The sequence below is a fragment of the Alosa alosa genome, chromosome 7 (assembly GCF_017589495.1).
Source record: "Alosa alosa isolate M-15738 ecotype Scorff River chromosome 7, AALO_Geno_1.1, whole genome shotgun sequence".
Classification (NCBI taxonomy): Eukaryota; Metazoa; Chordata; class Actinopteri; order Clupeiformes; family Clupeidae; genus Alosa; species Alosa alosa.
The window spans coordinates 5,829,141-5,845,356 of NC_063195.1; the positions used below are offsets into that span (position 1 = coordinate 5,829,141).

Consider the following 16,216-nt stretch of genomic DNA (forward strand, 5'->3'; position numbering starts at 1 on the left):
AGAAATTAATTCAAAAACAAATGGGAGTCTATGGAGCGAGACGGCTAAATTTGTCTCTTTCACCTCATTGTCGTTGAAAAATCTCAGATTTGTTTGTAATTTTTGCAAATTCAACATGGATTATAGGTCGAAAGTTGAATGAATTAGTACTTCTGTCCTTTGGGTCATTGTTGCCCATAGCACACTAGCATTCTGAAGTGTGAAATTAAATTGAAAATTGAAATTGATATTAATTAAGGACGTCATTGGCACGTTTGAAAGGCTTTTTAGAAAAAAAAGAAATGACTCAAAAATATAATCGGCTACTAATCAGTGTGCATTTTCTTTGGCTTCCCTTTCGAATGCAACATTCAAATTTCAGACAAAAAATTATATCTCGACAAGTGGATTTTGAGGGGGACAGTTCATAGACAGTAAAAGATAGGGACAGCTCCATAGACCTCCATTCATTCTGCAATCGCCCGCGTGCGCCCTCACGTGGAACCAGAGAAGGAACTGTTCTCCCCTTTTTAGACATTCCCTGTTACAGTCTAAAAGCAAGAATAGCGAACTCAAGGCTTCTGTAGTCCCACTCCAGCCCAGGTGGTGGAAGTAGTACACCTTAATCTTGGTTTACCAGTCGCCATTAAATGGTAGAAAAGAAGATCTGAATATTCCTCCAGTAGGCTGCTCTGAAATAGGGGAATTTCACAACAAAAACAAAGTTTTTTTCGTCGTTGAGTGAGATTACCCTGGATGGAGGAATATAGAGTAATGGAATCGGTTTGAGGTAAGCTTTGCTTTTTATATCTTAGTATTAGCCTACTCTTAATCTTACGATAGTATTAACTACCGGCGGTAACCTACTCAAAAATCTTACAACAGCAGCATCAGGGAAAAGACAGACTGCTAACGCACAGAGTTCCTCGGTGTCCTGGACACATTTCCAACGATCGGATCATTCAATGTACTCCCTTAATGATCCCCATTTCCCAAGTGTGATATGGCAGTGATTCATTAATTCCCTCACTCTCCACGTCAAGCTAGTTTGTGTAGTGAGCCTTACATCGCTCAGGGGTGCGTTTCCCAAAACCATAGTTGCTAACCTGTTAGCAACTTAGTTGGTTGGCAATGGGAAATTGCATTGCAACCAACAAACTTAGTTAGCAACTATGCTTTTGGGAAACATGTCAAGTGCTAGATGGTGGTGATGAAACAATTAAATCGTTTTTAAAAGCGGAGATAGCGTTTTGGAACCAAACTCTTCAAATAGTAGGCTACAGTGGAACACGCAGTTGCAGTTGATAACAGACTGGAGTGGAAATGTTGCAAAATAATCCCATTCGTTACAGTCTGAAAGCGAATTCAAGGCTCCTTTAGTCCCACTCCAGTCTAGGTGGTGGCAGTAGTTCACCTTAATCTTGATTTACCAGCCACCTTAAATGGTACCGAAAAAGATCTAAAGATTCCATACAAAAAAACTAAAGTTTGCTTTGCAAACAAAGTTTGGTTAGCATCTATTGAGATTACACTGAATTGAGAAAGGGCCTGAACCATCTGCCTAGGGTCAGATATAGGACGGTAAGATCTGTATACATGACAAATGCATACGTTTAGAGTCAGGTGTAGAGAATAGGACATGGTGTTTAAAGCCACCCGAGGCGAATGTTACAAGAGGTGAGATGGTTACATATACGGTATGATAATGCATTAATAACGAGCTGTGTGTGCAACGTGTTGATGTTGTTGAACGGATGATAAATATTGTACCCTCTTCCTGCTATGTTCATGCTCTGTTTTTCAGGTACCCGAGGAGGTAATGTGAGTTTGAAAGGCGTTAAAATAACACCAGCCTGTTGGCCCTGTTTTCCTCCTTTCCTCTATGAATACAGAAGAATCTCCTCTTAAGAATCTCCGGACAGGATCCTCAGACCGTTGCTATGGATCTTGGGCCGTCGGTAAACTCTGACGGTAATGAAGCATTCCAGCTGCCAACACCAAAAGTAGAGTATATTAAAGAAGAGCAATATGATCACATGATCACATGTCAAGACGACGAGGAGGAGAAGCCGCTCACTGAGCTGTTCTGTAAAACTGAGTCTCTTGGTTCTAATGAAGCATCACAGACAACAGTGAAGTTTGAAGTGAAATTAGAAGACAATGAGGATGAAGTAGACGACCAAGAGGATGATGAAGAATACCAAGACGATTCTCTTCAGGGAGGTAGGACTTAGGAACTACACACTGATACACTAAGAGTTCATTAAATAAAATGTTGTCAGTTTGCAGATATGTCGTAGTCTACCATTGGATCTATTAGAATGGATCATAGACTGTATATAGAACTGGACAGTGTGCCGTCTGTTAAGAGTGATGCGAGCTTAATCCAGAGCCCCTGGTGGCTGGCTGCAGTACAATGTGTAACTCCGCCCATCCCCATGTATTTCAATGGCCAAGTAGCCAATTTTCCGTGTCACTTTTCTCACCTAAAACTATTTTTGTATCAACAACTTTTTATTCGAAAAAATAGTTTTCAAGATGCTTCAATGCACACAATTTTTCTTTTCTCGCTGAAATTATCTTTTTTTAATGTTATATTAACAAATCTAAAAAGGGCGTGTTTACACCTATGATTGACAGCTGGCTGGCTGCAGACACGACCCTTTGTCCATTATGTTTTACCGTCTAGGCTGCAGACCATAGACTGTAAAAAATAGCTGCAGACACTACCACGTCATCGCTCACTTATTTTAATGACACCTGATTCCGACACATAATCTAACCTAAATAAGTGTTGCTGTTATTATCATTAGGCTATATCTTATCACAGTCTGACTAAATACAAAATTGATAGTCATACATTGTGTAGTTGTTTGTAAGAGACATCGTTGTTAGTTGTGACAGATTCTTTGTGAAAAAAGATATGTGCTGTTCTTTCGTAGATGCTAAGTATATTAGCTCATAGCATGCTACATCATGCTAGCATTAGCCAGTTGATAGGTAAAGTAAAAGGGCTCTGCTATATTGATCCGAAGTGACGTTAGCCATAGTCACCATCATTTACAGTCCTACTTGTTTCAAATGGTTTAACGTAACCAGTGATTGCCGCCATCATCGTTGCAACTTCATTTGAATACACTTAAGTCATTGGAGAAGGCGATGTTAAGTTTCATTAACGTTAACTCTTGCTTAGTTTTGCGAATGGCAATAAACGCCACCTAGCCTGATAGGTCGACAACCTCGGTATGCCCATTTATGAATCAGCCCGACAAATAACGTTACTTGTGTTTTAGTGAGCACATTATTGGACCATAGCTTAACGTGAGGAGGGATTCAAAGTTACAAATGGCCAATTTGCTTAATATGCTTAGAACAGCGGTATCTGAAAATGTGTTACGGCATCGTTGTTACCTGCGATTGCACTGCTGGAGAAGCATTTTGCATTGGTATGATTTGATCAGGTCTTGCCAGTGATGTGTAAATCCTCCCGTAGACGTACATCATTTCAAAATAATACGTCTAAATTGAAAACTGTGACAACTCATTGATAGGCTCTCTCAATGTCTGTAATCGTATGCCTCTACCACAGGCTTGCTATTCTTTCACCAGAGAGAGTGCTCCATTATAAATAAGAAATGTAATATTGCAGCCTTCATGTCAGCTGTAAAAATATGAGAACATGGACCTACTACATCAGGATACTCTGTAAACATTTCACACATAATCAGGAAGCTACTTTGCTGTTCAGTGTGTGATGTGTTTAAAGTGGTACTAAGTTTAAAGAAACATTTTTATTCTTTGTTTCAAGTGCATAAGAAAATACCACACTATGATGATGGTTATGGTTACCCTTAACAAATACCAAACAATATAATACTTAAAACAGGGATCAATCAATAGCCTAATGAAATAAACAATGAAAATGAGGGGGGAAAGCAATAATAAATAATAATGCCCATTCAATCAATAATATAATAACAATAACATGGTAAGACTACATTAAGGAGAATATCAATAATAAACAATGTCAAATTAATCAACAGCCTATAATGAAAATAAAACAGTACTACTGCATACAAACCATAATGTATAGGAAGTGCTTAAAAGACCAAAAACTATCACAAGAACGAAGAGCACTGGGCAACTCATTCCACCAACATGGAACCACTGAGGAAAAGAGTCTTGAATTTGAGTTTAAGACTGGTCGACACAACAGACGCTCATCAGAAGATCGCAGTGGGCGGTTGGGGATGTATATCTTGATCATTGAATTAAAATAACAAGGAGCAGATCCAGTCAGTGTCCTATAGGCCAAAGTGAGAGATTTAAATTTAATTCTTTGGCTGGTTGAAGACCAGGCGTGCTCCAGCATTCTGAATGATATATCACACAAAAGAAATAAAACAAAAACATTCAATATTGATTTAGGAACAACCAATAATTATTCTGATATTAATATTCTTGTAACGTCTACATCTTTGTGTAAGCTACAGTTAAATACTAAGCAATGGCCTCTGACTTAAATACCAAGGCAGTTAAAGGAGAATTCCGGTGTGATATTGACCTAAAGTGTATTGAAACATGATACCGAGTGTGAACGTATGTCTCATAGCCCATCTGCTTGTCCCCTGCACTCCAAAATCTGGCAGTTAGCAGATGCTACCAACAGCTTTTTTCAATAGTGGTGCTTGGGCATCGGGCTAGCCATGCAAATAAATCACTGTTTTACACCCATTTACGAGGCTCAATGTATCTCCACACTTCATTGGTAGACTTCCGAGGGCCCTGACATTTAAAACAGGTAAATGAACAGGTATGATAAGGGATCAGAACAGAACAGAATGAACAGGTATGATAAGGGATCAGATTCCAAAAATAATTCAGTGGAAATGCATGGATTCCAGTTTCTTCCAGTAGCAGCAACTGGAATCCATGCATTTCCACTGAATTATTTTGGAATCTGATCCCTTATCATACCTGTTCATTCTTACTCGTCCTTCGACTTATCGCGGACTAAATTCAAGATGGCTGCAAACGCTAAACTTTGTGAAGATACTGTCTGTATAAATCGTCTTGTAAGTAAACTACCAGTGCTTTTTCAAAGTTCTCAATGTCTCGTTTTAAATGTCAGGGCCCTCGGAAGTCTACCAATGAAGTGTGGAGATACATTGAGCCTCGTGAAATGGGTGTAAAACAGTGATTTATTTGCATGGTTAGCCCCGATGCGTCAAGCACCACTATTGAAAAAGCTGTTGGTAGCATCGGCTAACTAGCGCCAGATTTTGGAGTGCAGGGGACAAGCCGAGATGGGCTATGAGACATACGTTCACACTCGGTATCATGTTTCAATACACTTTAGGTCAATATCACACCGGAATTCTCCTTTAAATGACCGTGGTATGGTATAGTTTACGTGATACACAGGACTACACAGTAAACCCATTTAAAAAGCATCATCTCAGTATACCCATTTAAAATAGGCAAGGATACGTATTTAATAACATTTGGGGTTGCTCACAGTATACCCACCACTACAACTAACTAACTAGACTACACCACTGGTTAAATGGCACATTGCAATTTACAATTTTTGTGAGTTCAGGGGCATACAGAAAGTTGAAGTTTGGGTGACATCAATAAAGAAAATAGAAACAAAGGGATGTGTACAGCCTCAAGTATGAATGATGTCACATTAACAGAAGGTTCAGAGCAGCGGCAGACTTTTCTTGGTGCCACGCAAGTTATTGAAAGTCATGTGTTTTCAGAACGTAGTGGTGCTGTGCCATGTCCCACGTATAAGGGGCTTCAGGTTGATCCAGTGACGGTGGGTGATGATGTCAGGTTGATGGATGTCAGGGGACTTGGAGAAAGGGGGAGGACATGCCACCTCAGACCACTCCAGCCAAACCACTTCACGTAGGCATTCCCTTGCTTGCAGACTAATGTAGACCATGGAGACCACCTTGCCGCCACCTCCAGTACATTCAGCCATCACCCATATCTTACTTGCAAAAAGGAAAGTTACAATAAAGTTAGTCAGACAATTTTACAACATTACAAAGCATCTAATCAGGCACTCAACACCACTAGTAATACCAATTAATTAAATATATGTGTGCAATAAACTTCACAGCCTACCTAATGTTAACTACACATTTAAATATGCGGTGTGAATGTTATTAACTTACGTCAGCTTGAAAAATAACGTTATCAGTATGACTGATCATGGACATTAGATGACAAACTAAGGTCTTTCTCAAATGTTCACCGATATCCCTGGGAAGTGACTGGTTCTTGGCGTAGTGTTTAATGCAGACGTTTCATTTATCGATCATTCACTTATGCGGTCTACAACTACCGACCTACCGATCTATTTTTTACAGTCTATGCTACCGACCTACCATCACAGAAGTAGCTTTAACAGAGGTGTCTGTCGTTAACGTTAGAAAAAATGCAACGCTGGCAAACTGGCTAGTAGTTACATGACTGGTTGATGAGGTCCATGCTTCACATTACGTTAACGTTAACTTGCGTTGCTTTATCACATCATACCGTTGCTTTATCACATCATATACTGTACTGACTGCAGTGGTGGAGGAAGTACTGAAACTCAGTACTTAAGTAAAAGTACAAATACACAGAGAAATATTTACTTTAGTAAAAGTACCACAATGACAACCCTACTTAAGTAAAAGTAAAAAGTACCTGCTTTTAAATGTACTTTAAGTATTAAAAGTAAAAGTATTTGCATAATGATTTATTCTCTTAATATCTATAGCCTATTCTAAAAGGAAAAATCAGTATGGGCTGTGGCATTTTAATTAAGCTAGTTTTAGGTTATACTCGACTAGATAGTTTTAAGTTAATGCAATTGTGCTTACCATCTGTGGCCCAGTTTACATTCTGACCTACAATTCTAGAGACTGTAATTCTGGTTATCTACTAGGGTGATCCGCTGAGTAATATCATTCAGCAAAACAAGAGAGCCTGAAGTTTAACGGGCTAGACAAGGGAAACGTCGGGTGGATCGTAATGCCAATTATGCTGATTGAACAGAAAAGTTGCTGAGAAAGGTGTCTTTATGATTAGGTTCAGTTTCACTTGCGCAGACGCACATGGACATTGAATGAGCGCTCACGTTACTACCCCCCAATTGTAGGCTATGCATCTTTATTTAATCACACACAATTAAGGAATATTTCCTAATCTGGAAAATGTTACGTTTTTTCCGGCCACCGGTTCATTAATAGTCTACCATTCATTTGTGCCGCAAATGATCAGACGTGTGACAGAAGCATGGGCAGCCTGTAACTTTGCTGATCCGCGGATAGCAATCTCATCGGAGAGGAGGCCCTAACGCTGCAGATAACAGACAGAGAAAGGAACAGCACACAGTTGCATGTACAGTGTAGCCATGGGTCTGGTGAATATAGCCTACCGAATGCAGATGGCTACAAGCTCACGCTTTGCCTGGTCTAGACTAGAAGCTTATGTTTCTAAGAATGCACATAGCGCTCCAGAACCCCCGGTAAAACAAACGTGTTTGTCAGAGAGAGAGAAAAAAACATTTTCGACCCAGAGTCAGACCCAGATCAAGATGAAGAGGAGCCACCTGCAGAAACACCTTCACGAATGCTGCAAGCCGTTTCTGAATGGTTTGTTAACTTTTTAAATTAATGTATTTATTCGCTATCTCTCCTACATGCCAAATTAGGCTTGGCTATTAGCCTGTTCAGCCTGTTACGAAGTAATGGTAATGTAATTTTTCGTGACATAAAGCCAGTCTTTTTACAATATTTAACATTTGCTTGCATTTGAAGGCAATGCCACAATTGAGGTATGCTGCCAGGAGATTCCACAGGTAACTTTTCTAAGCTACAGAAAGGCCTGCAAATATGTTACCGTGTTACTAACTTATTTACAAATGAGCTAGCGAGTATGCTGTCATATTACTCAGTCATTTACGAATAACGCTAGGGACTGTGCTAGCATAGCACTCACCTTACCATACCATTATAGATCACACGACGTTTACAGCAGACGGGTTTATACCTGGTGTGCCTGAATGTTTATTCTCTTCAGAATGCACTGAACATATACAGAGCTGACCATGGGGCCTTATGGCTCCGGGGAATAGAGCAGTATGTGTTATTTATTAGGCTACTTATTAGTTTTTCCCAGTGTTTATGAGAAGTGACAGGCTACCGTTTTTATCAGCAAAAGCAGATGTTAGTCTTACTAATGTGCATAGGTCACTAATGGCCTTACACACCAACACATTAATTGTAGTTTTCTTTCTTTTTATGTATGGCTATTGTCTGCAAATTCAGCAGGTATCAAACATACACTCGTGACACATTTAAGACATTACAAAATATATTTATTACACAAAACAGAAATAAAACATCATATTTCTTTGAAATATGACAATTGCACTTTGTGCACTTTTGACAGAACTGACAGATTATGTAACCTGCTATCTACTGCAATTTTTTTTTTTTTAGTCATTACAGGTATCTTGCCTACAGGAGCTTTGTCAGTTGGTGTTGGGGATTCCTTGGATGCAGAATAAGGGTCGTCATCCCGTCATGTGTGGTCCTGCGTGTTCGTCGGGAGTTTCCTGACAGCCAAGGACTATACGTGGGCTTCAAACTGCCTCCCCTGGATTGAAGCTAGACATGTAGTTGGCGATCACCTCCTGGGTGCTCAAACTCTGAGGACAGGTCCGGAGGAAGGCTTATTTTCAGGAGTTCCTCCCTGTATGCTTTTGGGTCCACAAAGACCTCGCCCATGATGAAGCCCATCAAGTCTTCCACATACCCTGTGCAATATTTCACACTTTGTAACTATGTACATAGTTTGTAAAGTATTTCATTGTACATTTATTTATTGTTTTGTTCATTGTAAAAGACACCATAGTCCAATAGCATGCATAATGACCAGATCTTTTATTGTTGATAAATAAAAATTATGTAACTTACGGAATGTTGTCTCGGTTTTGATGGGTTTCACCCTGCACTCTCCCTTCCTGTACTTTGGGAAATGCATCCTGTAGAGAGGGTCCCCAGAGGATAAGGTGGCCTGGTCTCGTGCAGCATCCTCATTGTAATGCAGAGCAGCCAGGTAGAGTCTTGCGCAGTAAAGAGAAAACCAAACATGAAAATAATGGCATGCACATAATATGCACGTTTACTTTGAGCTAAAAACTGAGGCTACAACTTCTTGCACTATGTCGGTACTATATCTCTTTACAACAGCAAACATTAGCCTAGACTAACAGCTTTTACTGGCCACCTTCATTGTAGATAACATGACCATATCTAACTCATCATCAGTAAGGACAAAACGACTACAAATTGTGACAAACCCTTGCAGCTTAAATGATATAGAGCTATAGGAGAAATGTGCAAACACTGAATAACGTTATAAAGTGAGGCTACAGCTAACAGCTTATACTAAGGGATTTTAGCTGTTGGTTGCCTCCATTTTGGATAACATGACAATGGAGGTCTAGCTTCTAGACAACATTTTAACAATCATTACTAAGTTTGATGACTAATCCCTCAGTGTACTGCCTTGAAGTGGTTCGCACACACAAAATTTTTGCCGACTGTTGCTGGAACATGGCCATCGAAAATGAAATGGAGCCACTCGGTTCTTCTGTTCTCTTTGGCTGGGAGAAAGTGCAAGGATTTGTGTTGTTCTGTGCAGCCAACAACACAACACTTCATGGGTGACTTACTCTTGCTTGTAGCCATTGCGCTCGGTATCCGTGCTTGTTAAACCAGCAAACTAATGGCAGATCCTTAACTAATCGAGTAGGTGGGGCTATGTGGGGGTTGAGAGGTGGGTGGCGCCAGGGTGTTTCTATGCAAATTTCCTTATTTTGACGTCAGTATAAGGGAGCCATTCAAATGGCTCATAGAAGCCTATGATTCCTGACACCAAAATCGTTCAACGGACTCACAGAAAACGGATGGATGGCTTTTTTTCGCGCTTGGAGTGTTATTAGGAGCAGTAGAGACCCAAATGGAGGTACAAAAGGATGCAAAAAGTGAAATTTGCATAATATGTCCCCTTTACTGTAGCTGCTAACGTTAGCATCTAATTCGCTGTCCATATTTCTGTTGTTAGCTCATTAGTATTCACCATACTAAATTGTCACAGTTTATAATCAACATAATAAGCTCTCTTAGACGTGTTAAGAACACCAATAGACAAAAAAAACTTTTCAGTGGGATAATAACACTTACCAGACAAGAACAAACCGATTGTTGTTTGTACTGTTTAGCTAACTCACAGCCATAAAATGCATCCAGCCAGCTAGCCTTCGGGCCGGAGTCGACCTGCGTTGTGGAAAGGAGAAGGGGGCGGGTTTCACTTGACAAGGGGCGGTTTAACTCGCTGAGTGGCAACTGAGTGGGCGTGCCTGACCGCTGACTCTCTTCACTGGGCGCATGCTTCAACTTTTTTTGCTCGAGCCGCGACTTCAAATTGGCTCCAAATTTTCCAAGATGGCGTGGCATACCGGCTTCAATTCCATAGAACACTGTAGAATGCAGCCACACCGTCCAGTTCCATATATACAGTCTTTGGAATGGATTTACTACCATTTAGGCAGGTTGATGGGGTCAGGTGGGACTTGAATGTTAGAATGATAGAAAAAGTTAGAAAGAAGAAGTCTTAAACCGACCTGTTTCCTACAGACCCTGTGTCTCTGGCCCACACACTCACACACACACACACACACACACACACACTCTCTCTCTCTCTCTCTCTCTCTCTCTCTCTCTCTCTCTCTCCCCTAAGGCTATAGGCTGAAATGTGTCGATGCCGTCACAATTGAACACGGTCTGTGCGCCAATATTTGCACTTGAGTCCACAGCTCCTAAACTGACCTGTTCCCTACAGACCCCGTGTCTCTGGCCCAGATGAAGAGGGTATCAGTGGTGCTGGTGGACTGCTGTAGACCACAAGGACGACGAGGGAAGGAGGAGGAGACGCAGATGCTGACCAACAGAGATGCACATCAGATCGAGACCAGTAAGATACACACACACATACACACACACACACACACACACACACACACATTCTCCCTAAGGCTACGTCTACATCAGGGGTCGGCAAATGAATTAATGAGTATTTAATTCAAATGTATTCTATTTTAGTTTGTTCATTTTCAAAATGTAATAAATCTGAGTAATTTAGCCTATATAACTTTCCACCTCACTTGACTCCGTAACCGTAGCTGCTCAATATTGTTACATTCGCGGTTCGTTGCCATGTCAATATCAAACTCCCTACATTTCAGTCAACGAGAACACTTTAATTGTTATTGTTGATGTGTGCGCCTGCTGTAGGCTAGATAAGGAACATGTCAAAAAGGAAACGTCAGCGAACACAGCTTGCGAGCGCGAACACAAGGCTGAAATGGGAAAGTTTCCATCCGAAGACTGATTCTGATATCTGTATTCTATATCGCTCTATATTCTGATTCTATATCGCACACTGCAACGAGTTAGTAGGCTATTGCTGTGTTAACCCTGTTCGGTTCCACTTGCATGTGAGAAATCTTTCTCACATATGAAAAAATATAAAGACGGCGCTCACTTTTAAGGGCAATTCCGTGCAAAACGGTCACATCCATAAAGCCAACACAGTGCCATGGTATTTATTTGACGCTGTGGATATGACAGTTTTGCGTGGAGTTGCCCTTAACCCTTAAAGGTGTAGGTTTTTGAACATTCTAAGTTCCGCAACAATTGAAGGTTCTAAAATTCTATGTTGAATTCAATGAACCCAGATATTCTTTAGAACGTTCATTTCCCAACATTCCCGTCACACCGGTGTGACGGTACTCCTTTAAGGGTTAAATGGTGACTGCCTCAATTCTTGCATGAAACTTCACCTCACTGAATATGAGCCAGCCAGACTCCAAGGCCATCACCAAATCTAATCTCTGGTAGGCCTAACAACACACGCACCCTGAAGCTGCGCTTATTGTGGCCGGTGATTTCAATTAAGTACATCTGAACCGGTCCATGCCTGAATTTATTCAACACATTCACTTCCCTACATGTGGTGACAACACACTGGATCACTGCTACACACAGTTCAAGAACAGTTACAAAGCTAAGTCTCTACCAGCTTTCGGAAAATCAGATCATGCCCCTGTTTTCCTACTGCCTATGTACAAACAGAGAAGTCAGACGGACCCCCAGTGACGAAGGAGGTCAAGCGCTGGACTGACCAATCGAAAGACAGGCTACAGGACGCCCTTAGCAACGTTGACTGGGAGATGTTCAAGACGAACTCTGCTGACATCAATGAGTTTACGGAAGTATCATTGAGTTACATCAATATTCTAACTGATTCCATCATCCCAACTGTAAAGATCCGAAGCTTCCCTAACCAAAAGCCATGGGTGGATAGAGAAGTGAGAACGGCATTAAAGACACGCACCATGACTTATAATGCTGGGCTTATTTCAGGGGATATGACGGATTACAAAGCAGCATCTTATAGTTTACGTAGAGCTATTAAAGATGCTAAGCGGGCTATAGAGACAAAGTTGAAGCTGATTTCTTGGAGGGTGATCCAGCACGAGTGTGGAAAGGACTCGAACAATCACTGGCTTTGAAAGAAAGTCCCTCCTATGATGAATGTGAGTAAAGCCCTCCCTGATGAACTTAATGCTTTTTATGCTCGCTTTGACATGAAAAACACTATCTTGCACTAGCTGCAGCATGTGAAGCAAATGAGGATGCACCTTTCTGTGTCTCTGAGGTCGATGTGAGCAATGCCTTTAGGAGGGTTAATTGTAGAAAAGCTGCTCGACCGGATGGAATTTCTAACAGGGTTTTGAAATCCTGCGCTGCTCAGTTAGCTCCTGTGTTCACTTATATATTTAACACATCACTGGCTCAAGAGACAGTTCCTACTTGCCTCAACCAGTTCCAGTTCCGAAAAACAAAAGTCCATCATGTCTGAATGACTACCGCCCAGTAGCCCTGACGTCAACAGTGATGAAGTGTTTTGAGAAGCTTGTGAAAAACTTTATCTGCTCATCCCTCCCTGCCTCCTTCGACCCCCTCCAATTTGCTTACAGAGCCAACAGGTCCACAGAGGATGCCATCTCAAACCTCATGCACACCACCTTAACTCACCTGGAGGAGGGGAATGGGAATTATGTGAGGATGCTGTTCATTGACTTTAGTTCAGCATTCAACACGATTGTACCTCTCACCTTGGTCACAAAGATGAAGGCCTTAGGACTGAACACCACCCTGTGTCACTGGATATTTGACTTTCTCACCAACCGTTCACAAGTGGTTAGAGTGGGGGGTCTGACATCTGACTCACTAACCATCACCATCACCTCCCGCCCTGAGAAACAATTAGACATTAACATCCATTAAGTAATGTATTAACATAACCATAACCAATTAATTACATTTACACAGGACAGCTACCATAGATCACCAAATCAAAGAAAAACAAAACAAGCAAACAAAATTGTTTTGCTCCCATAGAAACAAATTACGTTGCTCTATCTTGTTAGTAATCTAAGATCTTTGCCTTAAGTGCTTATGCCTCATTCTAATTCTAAGTCAATATGGTAACTCTTACAGGTGCATCAAAATATCCACACGGAACACAACAGAATGATGAACTCCTGCATCTCCTAGAAGGACATCAATGTACCCAGTGTGGAAAAGCATTTAAAAGGGCCACAGCTCTTAATATCCATATGCTTACTCACACTGGAGAGAAGCCTCATCAATGTGTCCAGTGTGGAAAAGCATTTACTCAAATGTCAAAGCTTAACCGTCACATGCATACTCACACTGGCGAGAAAGCTCATCAATGTGCCCAGTGTGGAAAAGGTTTTTATCAAACATCAACTCTTAAACGCCATATGCTTACTCACACTGGAGAGAAGGCTCATCAATGTGCCCAGTGTGGAAAAGGTTTTTATGAAACATCATCTCTTAAAAACCATATGCTTACTCACACTGGAGAGAAGGCTCATCAATGTGCCCAGTGTGGAAAAGGTTTTTATCAAACGTCAACTCTTAAACGCCATATGCTTACTCACACTGGAGAGAAGGCTCATCAATGTGCCCAGTGTGGAAAAGGTTTTTATGAAACATCAGCTCTTAAAAACCATATGCTTACTCACACTGGAGAGAAGGCTCATCAATGTGCCCAATGTGGAAAAGGTTTTTATCAAACATCAACTCTTAAAATCCATATGCTAACTCACACTGGAGAGAAGCCTCATCGATGTGTCCAGTGTGGAAAAGCATTTACAGACATGTCAAGTCTTAGGACCCATATGTTTACACATACTGGAGAGAAGGCTCATCAATGTGCCCAGTGTGGAAAAGGTTTTTATCGACCATCAGCTCTTAAAAGCCATATGCTTACTCACACTGGAGAGAAGGCTCATCAATGTGCCCAGTGTGGAAAATGTTTTTATCAAACATCAACTCTTAAAAGCCATATGCGAACACACACTGGCGAGAAGCCTCATCAATGTGCCCAGTGTGGAAAAGGTTTTTATCAAACATCAACTCTTAAAATCCATATGCTTACTCACACTGGAGAGAAGCCTCATATATGTGCCCAGTGTGGAAAAGGTTTTTATCAAACATCAACTCTTAAAAGCCATATGCTTACTCACACTGGAGAGAAGCCTCATATATGTGCCCAGTGTGGAAAAGCATTTACACATATGTCAAATCTTAGGACCCATATGCTTACACACACTGGAGAGAAGGCTCATCAATGTGTCCAGTGTGGAAAAGGTTTTTATCGACCATCAGCTCTTAAAAGCCATATGCTTACTCACACTGGAGAGAAGCCTCATCAATGTGCCCAGTGTGGAAAAGCATTTACACAAATGTCAAATCTTAGGACCCATATGCTTACTCACACTGGAGAGAAGCCTCATCAATGTGCCCAGTGTGGAAAAGCATTTACACAAATGTCAAGTCTTAGGACCCATATGCTTTCTCACACTGGAGAGAAGCCTCATCAATGAGCCCAGTGTGGAAAAGCATTTGAATGGACCACAACTCTTAAACACCACATACTAAGACACACTGAAGAGACAGGTCATAAATGTGCCCCTTGTGGAAATTGTTTTCTATTTGCTTCAACTCTTAGATCCCATATGCTTACACATACGGGAGAGAAACCTCATGAATTGCGTTTCTAATCCCGGTTCTAATTACCCTGGAAATTCAGAGTTCTCACGAGAGCACAATGGAATTATCTCTGCGAGACACTCTGGCAATGAGCAATGATGCACGTTACTTTTACCCCAACATTTCGGGGAACCAGCTAAACTGATGAAGACAGCGCTGCAACGTTGGAGGACAGTACACATTGGTCGTACTGTTATCCGATTGCGTCGAAGTCCAAAATCATTCAGAGTAAACATGGTCTAGTGTTATCCAATTGCGTGCAGTGAGATTTTTAAATGCATGGTTGTTGCCGTCCCTTGAGTTGGGCCATTACATTGTCTGTGGCCAGACCCTTAATCTTTCTAGATTACCAGGGTCTGGATTTTCCAGGCTAGGTTCTAATATGGCATCGGTGCAAATGCAAATGATATTAACAACATTGAATAACAATAGATATTGGTGCCTCGTTTTGAAATTATGTACACTTGAAAACCCCATAAATGTGACCAATGGCATATCTAATATCCACCTGCGAACTTTCACTGGAGAGAAGCCTCATCAATGTGCCCAGTGTGGAAAAGCCTTTAAACAAATGTCAAATCTTAAGACCCATATGCTAACTCACACTGGAAAGAAGGCTCATGTTTGTGGTTTGTGATCAGTGTTGCAAAGCCTTTGATAATTTACAACAGCAAAAAATAGTAGACGTTGCGTCGGTCATTCTATATTATGATAACTAAGGTGTGTGAGCCCCCGAAAAAAAAAAAAGTAAAAGTCATTTTGAATAAATATACATTTAGAAATTATACGATTTGATGCTGTTTAGCTCATTTACAAATGGTGCACTGTCACTTTAAGAGTATTGTCTAGGCTTCACGATATTCATAATATTTTGCCAGCTCCAATTAATTATAGCCTATGGCTGGTCCACAAACTCTAACATTGTTTGTGCCACATTTATAGCACAATATTAGCAATGATAGGTATACTATTAAGTTGGTATAAACAACCTTCATTCCTTTGGAAATATAAGTATTTAATGA

General features: G+C 40.9%; 1 protein-coding gene across 4 annotated transcripts in view; it reads left to right on the top strand.

The window, feature by feature from the left end:
- Window positions 1-437: 437 nt before the first annotated feature.
- The window catches only part of LOC125297286 (gastrula zinc finger protein XlCGF57.1-like), a 32,684-nt gene continuing 16,905 nt past the window's right edge, over window positions 438-16,216 (top strand). For 2 of the 4 annotated variants that reach the window (XM_048247567.1, XM_048247563.1), the window contains exons 1-2: window positions 2,098-2,202; window positions 10,891-11,022. In XM_048247567.1, the coding sequence (XP_048103524.1) occupies window positions 11,002-11,022 (21 nt within the window). In that variant the 5' untranslated portion in view covers window positions 2,098-2,202; window positions 10,891-11,001. Of the gene's footprint in view, window positions 770-1,871; window positions 2,203-10,890; window positions 11,023-13,613; window positions 15,349-16,216 lie in introns of those variants that run through there. The other 2 variants (XM_048247566.1, XM_048247565.1) reach the window with 2 other exon arrangements.